The 13,184-nt window shown below is 41.6% G+C and overlaps 1 protein-coding gene across 5 annotated transcripts in view; it reads left to right on the top strand.

The window, feature by feature from the left end:
* Positions 1-13,184, top strand: part of fat3a (FAT atypical cadherin 3a) — a 171,979-nt gene that overhangs the window by 64,706 nt on the left and 94,089 nt on the right. For 4 of the 5 annotated variants that reach the window (XR_009796083.1, XM_061827451.1, XM_061827449.1 and 1 more), the window contains exon 3: positions 5,833-6,156. Coding sequence is in view for 4 of the 5 variants with exons in the window: in XM_061827451.1 (XP_061683435.1) it covers positions 5,833-6,156 (324 nt within the window). In the remaining variant the exon portion in view is untranslated. Of the gene's footprint in view, positions 1-5,832; positions 6,157-6,489; positions 6,553-13,184 lie in introns of those variants that run through there. The other variant, XM_061827452.1, reaches the window with a different exon arrangement.

Below are 13,184 nucleotides of genomic sequence, written 5' to 3'. Positions count from 1 at the left end.
AAGTCCATGAACAGGATCCTTCCATATCTTCCCGCACTGTCGAGATGTTCTAGGATGAAGTGCTGTCCTATGTTGACTACGTCATCTGTTTTGCCGCTTGCTTGTGACAGTCATCCAAAGACCTGTTTGTTCGGTAGGCAAACTGCATTGGGTCTAGCAGGGGACCTGGGGCACTCTTGACATTATTCAGCATGAGGCGTTCAAATGACTTCCTGACTTTAGATGTCAGGGCGACAGGTCTGTAGTCATTCAGACTCGATATTGCAGTACTGGGATGATCATGGAACATTTGGAACAGGATACTACCTCCCACAGTTCTAGAGAACTTTTGAAGATCTGTATGAAGACTGGAATGAGCTCGTCCATGCATATTTTGAGGCAGGATGGGGAAACCAGGTCTGGGGCGTTGTTGATCTTTTGTTGTTGGAAGATAGTGGATGGTCAACGCAGGAGGGGGAGTCAGAGGTGTGATGGTGGTTGGTGATTCTCAGCTAGTCGTTTATTGTTCTCTGCTTGGAATGGTCGCTTGTAATTGATTAGCTATCTGATTGACTGCCTGATTTAGATCTGTTAGTGGTCACCTGTTTTTCTAGCTTTACTGAATAATTTCTATTTGCAATGTTAATTTTTTTTAGTCAGCTGATTTCTAGTGGAATTTTACAGTAAATATACATGTATGTACATATATACATTATGCATTAATGATGCATTATACATACCCTATCCCTACTTCGACAGGCATCCCGTTGACCCTTGCAAAGTTGCTTTGGTGTGGTAGTGAACCGTGCCTTGTTATTGAACATGCAAGATGACTTTGTTGGGATTCACCTTTTCACAGAAACTGATATAGGACGTAACAGTGTATGTGTATTTATCTAGGTTACCAGTTGAAGTTTCAATTCTATCAATCGATCTATCTGTACACCAAGGTTTTGGACTTGGTCTTTGTTTTTTTAAAGAGTGACTCGAAATATTTATAACAGCAATCCAAGCAAGCAAGGAGGGTGGGGGGTTACCATGAACACTTTTCATTATGACTCAGCAGATGGAGCTAATTTTACTACTGAGCACACAGGCCCACGCCAACCTCTGGACTAGCTGCAAGAATTCAAGACATTAGAAATTTGGAGAAAAAAATATTCTGATTTTTGTTTATCCTTGGTGTGGCTTGATAAACTTGTCAGTGTGATTTTTTTCAACTGTAAAAGAGACCACTACTGTGATTATTGATTTGAGCAAGTTAAGCCTTTGTGTATTTAGAGAAAAAATGTGTTGGGGAAGGGTTGCTGAAAATAATTTCATCTAAAAAGGAGAATGCTCCAAAACAAACTTGGAAACCACTGGTTTAGTTGAAGAAAATTTTGTCCCATTGAGTTATCTGTTTTAAACAGTGACACGACACCTTAACTGAACAGTAATTTTCTGGAGACTGCGAGATATAACTGTGTGTCATCTGTGTGGCTATGATAGTCAAACGTAAAGCACTGAAGATGCAAGGGTCGGATATACAGCCCGAACAGGAGGGGTCCAAAAATTGACCCTTGGGGGACCCCATAGGTCATTGCCAATCAGTGACATTGAACACTTCCATTGGGTACAAAATAATTCCTTTCCTCCAGATAGCAATGTAGAGTAAATTTATTTGGATAGCGCATTTCATACACAAGGTAACTAGATGCACTTTACATGATTAAAACCATTCAAATACATAAATATAAACATTTGAAAAAGTATAATTGAAAACAGCTTTTGGTGCAAGAAATATCAGTGAAAAACACATGAGAAAAAAGAAACGTTTTTAATCTGGATTTGAAAACACTCACACTTAGGGCTGACGTCACCTCTGTTGGCAAATTATTCAATTTTTTTGCAGCATAATAGCTAAATGCTGCTCCACCATATTTACTTTGGACTCCATTACTAGACCGGAGTCAGTTGATCTCAGAGCCCTACTTTGTTTCCCATTAACATTTCTTTCATGTATTCAGGACCTAAACCATTTAGTGATTTGTGGACCAGTAGCAAAACTTAAAAATGTATTCTAAGACTGACTGGAAGTCAGTGTAAGGACTTTAGAATTGGAGTTACAGTGAAGAAAATAAGTATTTAAACACCCTGCTATATTGCAAGTTCTCCCACTTAGAAATCACAGAGGGGTCTGAAATTTTCATTGTAGGTGCATGTCCGCTGTGAGAGAGATAATCTAAAAATAAAAATCCAGAAATCACAATGTATGATTTTTTTTAACAATTTTTTTGTGTGAAACAGCTGCAAATAAATATTTGAACACCTGAGAAAGCCAATGTTAATATCTGGTACAGGAGCCTTTGTTTGCAATTACAGAGGTCATACGTTTCCTGTAGTTGTTCATCAGGTTTGCACACACTGCAAGAGGGACTTTGGCCCACTCCTCCACACCGACCTTGTATAGATCAGACAGGTTTGTGGGCTGTCGCTGAGAAACATGGAGTTTCAGCTCCCCCCAAAGATTTTCTATTGGGTTTAGGTCTGGAGACTGGCTAGGCGACGCCAGAACCTTGATATGCTTCTTACAGAGCCACTCCTTGGTTTTCCCGGCTGTGTGCTTCGGGTCATTGTCATGTTGAAAGACCCAGCCACAACCTATCTTCAATCCTCTGACTGAAGGAAAGATGTTTTTCCCCAAAATGTCACAAGACCTGACCGCGGCCATCATCTTATTCATACAGTGCAGTCGTCCTGTCCCATGTGCAGAAAAACACCCCCAAACAATGATGCAACCACCCCCATGCTTCACAGTAGGGATGGTGTTGTTGGTTCTTTTCAGGTCATTGACCAAGTCCTGTCGTGTAGTCCTGAGCTGATTCCTCACCTTTTTAAGTGTCACTGAGACTCCACGAGGTGATATCTTGCTTGGGGCTCCACTCCGATTGAGATTGACTGTCATTATTTAACTTCTTCCATTTTCCAATGATTGCTCCAACAGTGGACCTTTTTTCACCAAGCTGCTTGGCAATTTCTCCGTAGCCCTTTGGTGTGGAAATGTTCAATTATGTCTCTGGTGTCTTTGGACATCTCTTTGGTCTTGGCCATGTTACAAGCTTGAGTCTTACTGATTGCATGGGGTGGACAGATGTCTTTATGCAGCTAACGACCTCACACAGATGTATCTGATTCAGGATAAGACATGGTGTGGAGGTGAACTTTTAAAGGCACACTTACAGGTCTTTGAGGGTCAGAATTCTAGCTGATAGACTGGTGTTCAAATACTTATTTGCAGCTGTATCACACAAATAAATCATTAAAAAAATCATACGTTGTGATTTCTGGATTTTTCTTATTACTCTCACATGGACATGCACCTGCGATGAAAATTTCTAACCCCTCCATGATTTCTAAGTGGAAGAACTTGCAACATAGCAGGGTGTTCAAATACTTATTTTCTTCACTGTATATGCTCTGACCGTTTTGTTCTGGTCATAACCCAAGCTGCAACATTCTGAATGCGATGCACCTATTTAATGCTCTTTTGGGGGAGACCAGTCAGAAGAGCATTACAATACTCAAGTCTACTTCAGATAAAAGCATGAATGAGCTTTTCCTGGTCTGCTTGACATGTGCAAGCCTTCACTCTAGATATGTACTTCAGGTAAAAGGCAGTTTTAGTAATTGATTTGATGTGACTTTTGAAGGTCCTAAAACATTTAAGGACCGTTCCATTTAGTCCTACATATATTTCTAACCTGTTCAACAGTATATTCTATATATATATATCTATAGATATCAAAGTATAAAATATGATATTAGAAGTCACACTCACATCCAATAAGACCAGAATTGACACATTTCCCAAGTCAGTATTCAACCTAAAATCATTTGGCACTTTGATTAAAGCAGATTCTCTACTGTGATGAGTTTGGAAACCTGAGATTTGTCCAAAAGTCCATTAATGTTCAAGAATTTTTTGAGTTGATTAAAAAATAATCAAGTTTCATGGATGTCAACAGTTTGAGATGGAGCACAATGCATCATGGTAAGAACTGGCAGTTTAGGACTGTGGAAGCATAACTAAAGGATGACTTAGGAGAACGTTCCTGACTTGCTTCTGGAAAACCAGTTATGGGTGACAAATGAATAAACTATAAGGATGGATGCACATTCTCCAGGGCCTCCATCATAAAGTGTCTTGAAGATGAGTGACTCTGACAGACTGAAGTCAACTTGACAAAAATTGCCAGAATTCACAGTGAGACGTTGGTCTCATGCTATAGTTGCTTTGAGTTTAGCAGCTTTAAAAGTAAAGTGTTGTACATTCATTATTCATGTATAACTATTATGTTTAAAAGGTGTGAGAGTTAGTATGGTATATCTTGAATGGGCTGCAATGATTGTGATTTTCTGGGTTGATAATATTGGACAAAATACATCAAACAATGGAATTTTAGTTAATTACTCACAGTGATATGGGTATTTTTTTGTATAATTTCATCTATAGCGGTTAAGAAAGACCACTAAATTTCCTTTTAAAAATCAATCAATATTACTCAGATGAGTATTTGAATTATTGGCAGATGTAATCCATCAAAACTGAATGAGTCATATGGAGAAAATTGTTTCTTGTAAAAAAGTATATTGTAAAATAATATTTCAAACATTTAATGCTAAAATGTCTTAACTGTTAAATGTCCAAAATGAAGTTTGATGATTTGCAGCATGATTTCTAAAGATGCTAATTCCATTTTTGGGCAGATACAGTATAATTTTCCCCCATTCCTCAGTATGCTTTTTCTGTGAAAACTAACTAACAAAAGCATGTTAGTCTCTTCTTTTTTTCACAAACAGTCAATATTTCTGACTCTTGCACTTTGCCATTAATGGAACCTGAGAGCCCTCATTATGTTGATCTGTGAGGTGAATTGTCAGGATGAAGCAGCCATTTTATATTCATAACATTCAGCAGAGAACAAAATAAATGGTGTTATTTCTGAGATATGAATTTGTCAATGTTGGAACTATTGTAGGTCTTTATCATTATTACAATGATGTACAAAGACCACAGTGTAATGGGTTTAATATGAGTTAGGATCATTTATGTACTTGGGCAACATGGCAATTCTGCAACTCAAAAGATTTTTATGAAGCTGTTTCTCTTTACTGCTATGCACTTTTGTCTTTACTATTACTGTATTTAAGAGGTGTATGCCAATGCGCTCTTTTGCTCTATCCATAAGGATTGCTGTTTCTATGAATGCCTAAAATTTTTAACTAATATCTTTTTGAAAATAGGACTTTAACTGTGCCTGTCTCAGTATGAGACATTTACCTCTACAGTACACTAAAAGTCCAAGGGGGTAAAAATCTTTTTGTTTTGCACGTGTCTTTACCAATTGGTGAAAATTTATGAATACTACCCATATATTTGATTAATAGCAGTTTGTTTGCCCCGTTTGCTGTCACAGAAGATTTCTGTATGCGCAACACAAAATGCCGTTCTTCATGTGGTATAACTGCATTCAAACTGTGCTTTAATATACACAAAAGACAGAAGGGAAAGAAAAAACGTATCTCATAAGAACAGTCTCGTGCAAATACAACAAGAGCACATGAATGAAAATAGAACCTTCCTGCAAACAGTGGGAATTGCATCACAACTGGCATACAGATGTTTATATTGATAACGACTATCTCGGGGGAACTTTTAACTTTTATTTTCTCCACTGAAAGCTGTGCACTGCATACTGCAAGATTAGGAAGAAAAGCAAGAATATAACACTGAGATAAAAAAATATTGCAACCCTGCTTGATCATGGAATTTTGTGTTTGACATTTGTGTTTATTTCTTCCATCCAACAGGGGTGATCTATACTACAGACATGCTAGATCGTGAGACCAAGGATTCATATTGGCTCACAGTGTATGCCAGTGACCATGGTGTGGTCCCCCAGTTTGCCATAATTGAAGTATTTATCCAAGTGGAGGATGTAAATGACAATGCCCCACTGACATCTGAGCCACTGTACCGACCATCAATACCAGAGAATTCTCCTCGGGACATTTCTGTGGTCCAGATCCAAGCTCAGGATCCTGATGCTACACCACACACATTAAGTGACAGGCTCAACTACCGCATCATCAGCGGGAACCCTCAAAATTTCTTCGCCATCAACTCTCGAACTGGTAAGGTTTTTTTTTCTTTACTTTGCCTAATTTAATTTGGAAATGTAATATTTTATGTTGAGAAAGCATTAAAATTTTCCATTAGTCATGACTTAATTTGACAAAGCACTCATGTTGCAAGCCCAATAACGAGTGATACACATTGAATCAGTTTCCAACCACATACACACAATGTTCATCTTGGTATTTAAAAAAAGAAAGAATGTGATTCTTTTCAAAGATTGGCACGTTTGCTCAATTGAGACTATAATTACATCATGTCATTGGAGAGAACACATTCTTTAGTGGCATTGTACCAAAATGAAGATATAAATCAAGTGCTTCTTTCAGTAGAAAGGGAAAAAGAATGGACGACAAAGGATGAGTACGAAAAGAAGTGAGAGATCAGGAAAGCCGTCGATTGCTGGAGCAGAAAAAAATGAGCTGTCTTTCTGTAACTCAAACATGATGTTGCTTGTAGCTTGGATCCCATTTACCATTTATACCATTTATTTATTCACTCCCATTTATTGTCTTCATTCTGCATCAACACAGGGGATGATGTGAACAGTTCCATGATTTCAATAATCAGAATGAAAATTAGAGACATGGAATACATTACTGGGAAAGTTATTCTCTTCATACTGGTGCTTTGGCTACAGAAGCAGGAAATAATCTTTGTTGGGAAAAGTACCGAGTACTCATGTAAAAGATGAAAAAAACATGTTTTTATGAATAAACAATCTGATTCACTGAAGAAGAGGATGAGTATCATAGGAACAGTGTCGCCTCGGGATGAAGATGTGATGTGTGTGATGTGCAGTCAACTTTAGAACAGAACATGTATAAATAAAAAGTCATATCAGCAATAACATTTCAGCAATTTGAAACTATTGTAGAATTTTTTGTTGACGCTGTGGAGAAACACAGAATTAGGCATGAATCAGAGTTTTTCACCTGTGTGAAATTTGTAAGTTCTCCTTATGCCTGTGTGGGTTTTCTGCAGGTACTCCGGTTTTCTCCCACATCATCCCAAATTAATGCGTGTTAGGTTAATTGAAGACTGTATATTGCCCTTAGGTATGAATGCGACTGCAAATGGTTGTTTGTTTATATGTGCCCTGCGGTTGGGTGGCAACCAATTCAGGGTCTACCCCACCTCCTGCCGCAGTGGGCTGGGATAGGCTCCAGCATACCTTTGACCCGAGGGAGGATAAGGGGTGTAGAAAATAGATAGATAGATAGATAGATAGATAGATAGATAGATAGATAGATAGATAGATAGATAGATAGATAGATAGATAGATAGATAGATAGATAGATAGATAGATAGATAGATAGATAGATAGATAGATAGATAGATAGATAGATAGATAGATAGATAGATAGTCCTCGGGGTCCTATATATACAGGGGATAATCAGCCCGCATGAGGCGCAGGTGTGTACCTCCCAATTAGCGCGAGCGCGCGGGCACCCACACAGCCCGGGTTGGAGCGGCAGGATCATGACAGTACTCCCCCTCTAAGGCACGGATCCCAGACGCCAATTCGGCGCTCTGTCGCTCTATCTCCGCCCGCATTTCGCGGCAGAACACCTCGTGATTTGGCGGCTCCTCCTCCCTCTGGGCTGGAAGCTTCGCCACCAGCTGCGGGTCTGCCGGTTTCACCATTGCCGGCGAGGAGTGGGAGGACGGTGTCTTGGTTGCCGCGCAGAGGGAGGCACAAGGGAGCGCCCGGCCGGGGCATCTCCTCTGGCCGCCACGCGGAGGTCCCGGGTAGATGGCCAAGCAGGTTACTACAAATGGGTTGGTGTAAGCGCTCCTCCGCTGAGCTGCCGAGCCCTTCCACTTGCATGGGTTCCGACGTAGTAAGTGCGATGAGAGCGTCCAGCGAAGGCGGAAGATCCACGGCAATGAGGTGGCCATGGATCCGTGGGGAAAGTCCCTGGTAGAAGGCATCATGGAGAGCCTCCCCGTTCCAGCGGCTCTCGGCGGCCCGGATCCGGAATTCGATAGCATAGTCTGACACGCGGCGACGGCCTTGGCGAATTGTCTTGAGTGAGACCGCCGCCTTGCGTTCCGGAGCTGTGGACTGGAATACTTGGCTGAGCGCGCAGACAAACGTCGTCCATGAACGGCAAATCTCCGAGTCGCGACTCCACTCTGCAGTGGCCCACGCCCTCCCTGTCATGTGGGAAATGACGAAGGCGATCCGGGAGCGGTCCGTGGGGAAAGTTTAATGGAGGTCGCACTGCGCAAGGAAGGGCTTGACGTCGCCTAAGTTGCCTGAGAAACGTCCCGGTCAGGAGAGCGGAGTTATGCTGGCATGGGGGTTTCCGGCGGAACGGGTGGACTCGGAGCGACAGGCAGAGTGACCATCGTCGGCGTAGCAGCCACGCTAGCTTGGGATGCTAGCCACGGCTACAGCCGAGCACAGATCTCATGGAGACGTTGATTTGTTACCTGGAGATCAGCCTCCTGCTCAGCCAGGCGTCTGCTCTGGAACTGTAACGATCGGCGGATGACTTCGGAGTCGGCTGGGTCCATGTTGTGGCCAGATCGTTCTGTCACGAACGAGGCTCGAGGGCGGACTCAAATGCACGACTCCAGAAGCAAGCAGGTAGTGTACAGAAAGCCTTTATTCGGTCCGTGGTCAATGATCAGTGAGTCAGTCAGGAAAAGCAGCTGTATCAGAAGAGGCAGGCTTACAAGGATGGTCAGGGAACAGGCAAGGGTCGGTACACGGTAGGTCAGGTATACAGGATTGCGGGAACGAGGCATGGGAATCAACAATCTGGCGGAGGACCAGTCGTCATCGGGGTCCTATATATACAGGGGATAATCAGCCCGCATGAGGCGCAGGTGTGTACCTCCCAATTAGCGCGAGCGCGCGGGCACCCCCACATCCCGGGCTGGAGCGGCAGGATCATGACATTTATATGTGTGATACTGCTGGAAATGAGTATTTGAACACCTGTCCATCAGCTAGAATTCTGACCCTCAAAGGCCTGTTAGTCCGCCTTTAAAAGTGCACCTCGAGAGAAATTGCCAAGCAGCTTGGTGAAAAAAGGTCCACTTTTGGAGCAATCATTGGAAAACGGAAGAAGCTAAACATGACGGTGAATCTCAATCGGAGTTGAACCCCATGCATGATATCACCTCGTTTGGTCTCAATGATCCTTAGAAAGGTGAGGAATCAGCCTAGGACGACACGACAGGACTTGGTCATTGACCTGAAAGAGTTGGAACCACCGTTTCCAAGGTGACTGTTGGGAATACACTAAGACGACATTGTTTGAAATCATGCATGGGACGGAAGGTTCCCCTGCTTAAACCAGCAGATGTTAAGGCCGGTCCTAAGTTTGTCAATGACCATTTGATACAGAGGAGTCATAGGAGAAAGTTTTGTGGTCAGATGTGACCAAAATGAAACTTTTTGGTCATATTCCATTAACTGTGTTTGGAGGAAGACGAATGATGAGTTCCATCCCAAGAACACCATCCCTTACTGTGACGCATCGGTGTGGTAGCATCATGCTTTGGGGGTGCACTGTATTAAGCAGAGGATGACCGCGGCCATGTATTGTGAGATTTTGGGGAACAACTTCTTTCCCTCAGTCAGAGCATTGAAGGTGGGTCGTGGCTGGGTCTTCCAACATGACAATGACCCGAAACACAAAGCCAGGAAATCCAAGAAGTGGTTCCGTAAGAAGCATATCAAGGTTTTGGCAGGGCCGAGCCAGTCTCCAGACCTAAACCCAATCGAAAATCTTTGGAGGGACCGAAAACTGTGTTTCTCAGCGACAACCCAGAGATCTGTCTGATCTAGAGAAGATCTGTGTGAAGGAGTGGGCCAAAATCCCTCCTGCAGTGTGTACAAACCTGGTAACAACTACAGGAAATGTTTGACCTCTGTAATTGCAAACAAAGCTATTGTACCAAATATTAACGTTGGTTTTCTCAGGTGTTCAAATACTTCTGCAAATCTTACTTTGTGATTTCTGGATTTTTCTTTTTAGATTATCTCTCTCACAGAGGAAATACACCTACGATGCAATTTTCAGACCCCTTCATGATTTCTAAGTGCGAGAACTTTAAATATAACAGTGTTCAAATACTTATTTTCTTCACTGTATATGTAATTAAAAAGGTTCACAATTTGATGTAGCTCATTTCATGTGGTGTACAGTACAGAATCAAATTATTCCCCAGCAGCATTGCAACTTCATGAACCTTTCTCCTTCCTCCTGACGGGGTACATCTAAATGGATGCACAGTTATAATATGGAGGCAAAATATGAAACTGGATAATGGCTTATTCAAATAAGTGTATCTGTATGTGTGGGTGCGCACACGTGCGTGTGGTGAAGATTACACAATGTGAAGAAATTAGATGTGGAGAGAATTCAGTTCTGTCAACACGAATAAATCATTTCAGAGGTTATGGTATGTGGCATAATTCTAATTGTGATCTTGCCCCACATTGCAAACGACAGTGTGAGACGTGCCCGTATTCATTGATTGATTCATCAATCAGATGTTGAGCTAGACTTTGAATCTTATGACAGTTTGCCAAGATATTTTGTGGAAATGATTCAATGCTTCTAATTTTGTTCATACAATTTTTTTTTTTTTTAGTTTGTTTTGTTTTGTTTTTTTCCACATTTTTCAGATGGTTGGTAACTTGATTCGGGGTCCCTACGGCTAGCAGGCTCCTGCTTCTTGTAACCCTGAACAGGATAACCAGTATATAAAATGGATGGATGGATGGATGGATGGATGGATGGATGGATGGATGGATGGATGGATGGATGGATGGATGGATGGATGGATGGATGGATGGATGGATGGATGGATGGATGGATGGATGGATGGATGGATGGATGGATGGATGGATGGATGGATATTACTGTATTACACCAACATGTTGTCAGGGACATAGGCGAGCCAAATATGTCGCGCTATTGTGCTCCGTGAGTCCAGCTGTCCAGGTCTTGAGGTGGTGTTACTCTTCAAAGCCTCCTTAGTTTTTGTGTGTATTCAGGCTCGTCAATTACAACAATTCATGTTACATGTGATCTGATGAATTACACATGCATCTACATGGAATGAAATTCTCACGGGGTTCAACCATAGCCGCATCGAGCTCAGCTGGCTAATGCTACGTAGTGACAGGGACCCTACAATGAAGAGGGTGGTGGAAATTGACTAAGGAACAAGTGAGCTGATGTTGAAGGCATCTATTGCAACTTTCAATTTGATCATTGTTTACCATACCAGACTTTTGTTCATTGTAAAAATAGGCATTCTTTTCAACTCACCATGTACTATTTGAAATTAAAGTATTTGTTAGTCTTTTCTAATCCTGTTGAAAACTACACGACATCGTTGAACAGGAAAAGAAACGATGGTTGTATTGATATCACATGGAGTGCTTTCCTCTGTTGGACAAAGATGACACACATCACAATCATTTTAATTGATTGAATTTGAATTATTCCAGATACAGTATTCTTGAAATGACTAAAGGCGAACATGATTTGATTCAGTTGTGACATTGTTTTATGCCCATGACCTTTCTCATGCTCTATTGTCTGTCTCCTTCCTATTAATATTCAAGTAAATTGTCGCACTCGTGGCATCCTTCAGCAATTCATTTATTGCACTGACTTCAGTGCTCATATCTATATGGTAATCAGTCACTCGTGCTATTATACGCACATACTGGATACACACATCTGCTCCTTTACAGTCCATGACTCCTTCTTGTCTTCCAGCCATCCTTCCATTTTCTTACCTGCTTATCCTCAGTGCTGGAGCCCATCCTAGCTGTTATCGGGCAGGAGGCAGGGTACACCCTGAACTGGTTGCCATCTAATCACAGGGCACACAGAGACAAACAACAGTCACACTCACAATAACACCTAGGGGCAATTTAGCGTGTCCAATTAATGTTGCATGTTTTTGGGATATGGGAGGAAACCGGAGTGCCAAGAGAAAACCCACGCCAGCACGGGGAGAACATGCAAACTCCACACAGGTGGGCCGGGATTGAACTCTTGTCCTCAGAACTGTGAGGCCAACGCTTTACAGCTGCGCCACTGTGCTGCCTCCTTTGTGTCTTTTTCACACTAATCATTCATTTTATATTTGGCTCTGGTGTAAATTGTCTGCCCTAAGACAAAACAAATGCATTTGCATTCTATCTAAAGTAAAATGTGTAATTTTTGACAGCCATCATGGACTTTTTAATTTCTTATGCATTTACCTTGTTAGCTGCATTCTACATGAATAACAACCATTTTTTCCCATTTGTAAAAATAATAATAATAATAAAATGTTCCTCAGGCTTTTTCTGTTAAAATACTCGCTCCATATTATACATACTCTTCTGTATGTCATTCGGGTTTAAGGTAGCATTAAATTGCCAAATGGTGAGAAGAAAATGGGGGTTTCCTTTAGCATAAGTCCATAGATGGAATCCCCAGCAATTAGACTCTGCCAAGGAATTGAAAAAGTGCTTAACTGATTCACTGGGAGGCACACATTGAGTCCTCCCTTCATGCCTCAGTGACTGCCGCATAGTTGTCCATCATTGTTATTTGAAATGAGGTTGTGCCTCTTTGTCTTGTGTGTGGTAAATGAGTCAGGTGTCTTTTAAATCTTCACCAGCCATCAGGTATTTTCAGATACTATAAATCTCCACCCACCGTATGCTGGACTCTGGTCACCTTTCCCTTTGGGTGACTCAGCTGAGATGATCTTTTACATTGTGTAAAGTGTATCCACGTGTTTCTTTCTGCTATTTTGTCCACGTCATTCAGCTCTTGCTCAGTCTATGCCAGTGTTCGGGTAAAACTGCATGTACAGTAGATGTTAATTCATAAACACACATAGGTTGAATAGACAAATGGCAATAGTAAAGTTATTAAAGCATAGTAACTTGTTAAAAATCTTTTTTTTTCCCAATCTGATGGTGTAGTGCAAGGGTGTCAAACTAATTTCTCTTGCGGGCCACATTGTTGTTTGGGTTTCCCTCAGAGGGCCGTT

This window comes from Syngnathoides biaculeatus, chromosome 8, assembly GCF_019802595.1.
Source record: "Syngnathoides biaculeatus isolate LvHL_M chromosome 8, ASM1980259v1, whole genome shotgun sequence".
Classification (NCBI taxonomy): domain Eukaryota; kingdom Metazoa; phylum Chordata; class Actinopteri; order Syngnathiformes; family Syngnathidae; genus Syngnathoides; species Syngnathoides biaculeatus.
The sequence above is the reverse complement of the archived record's forward strand: the minus strand, read 5'-3'. Positions and strand labels throughout refer to the sequence as shown.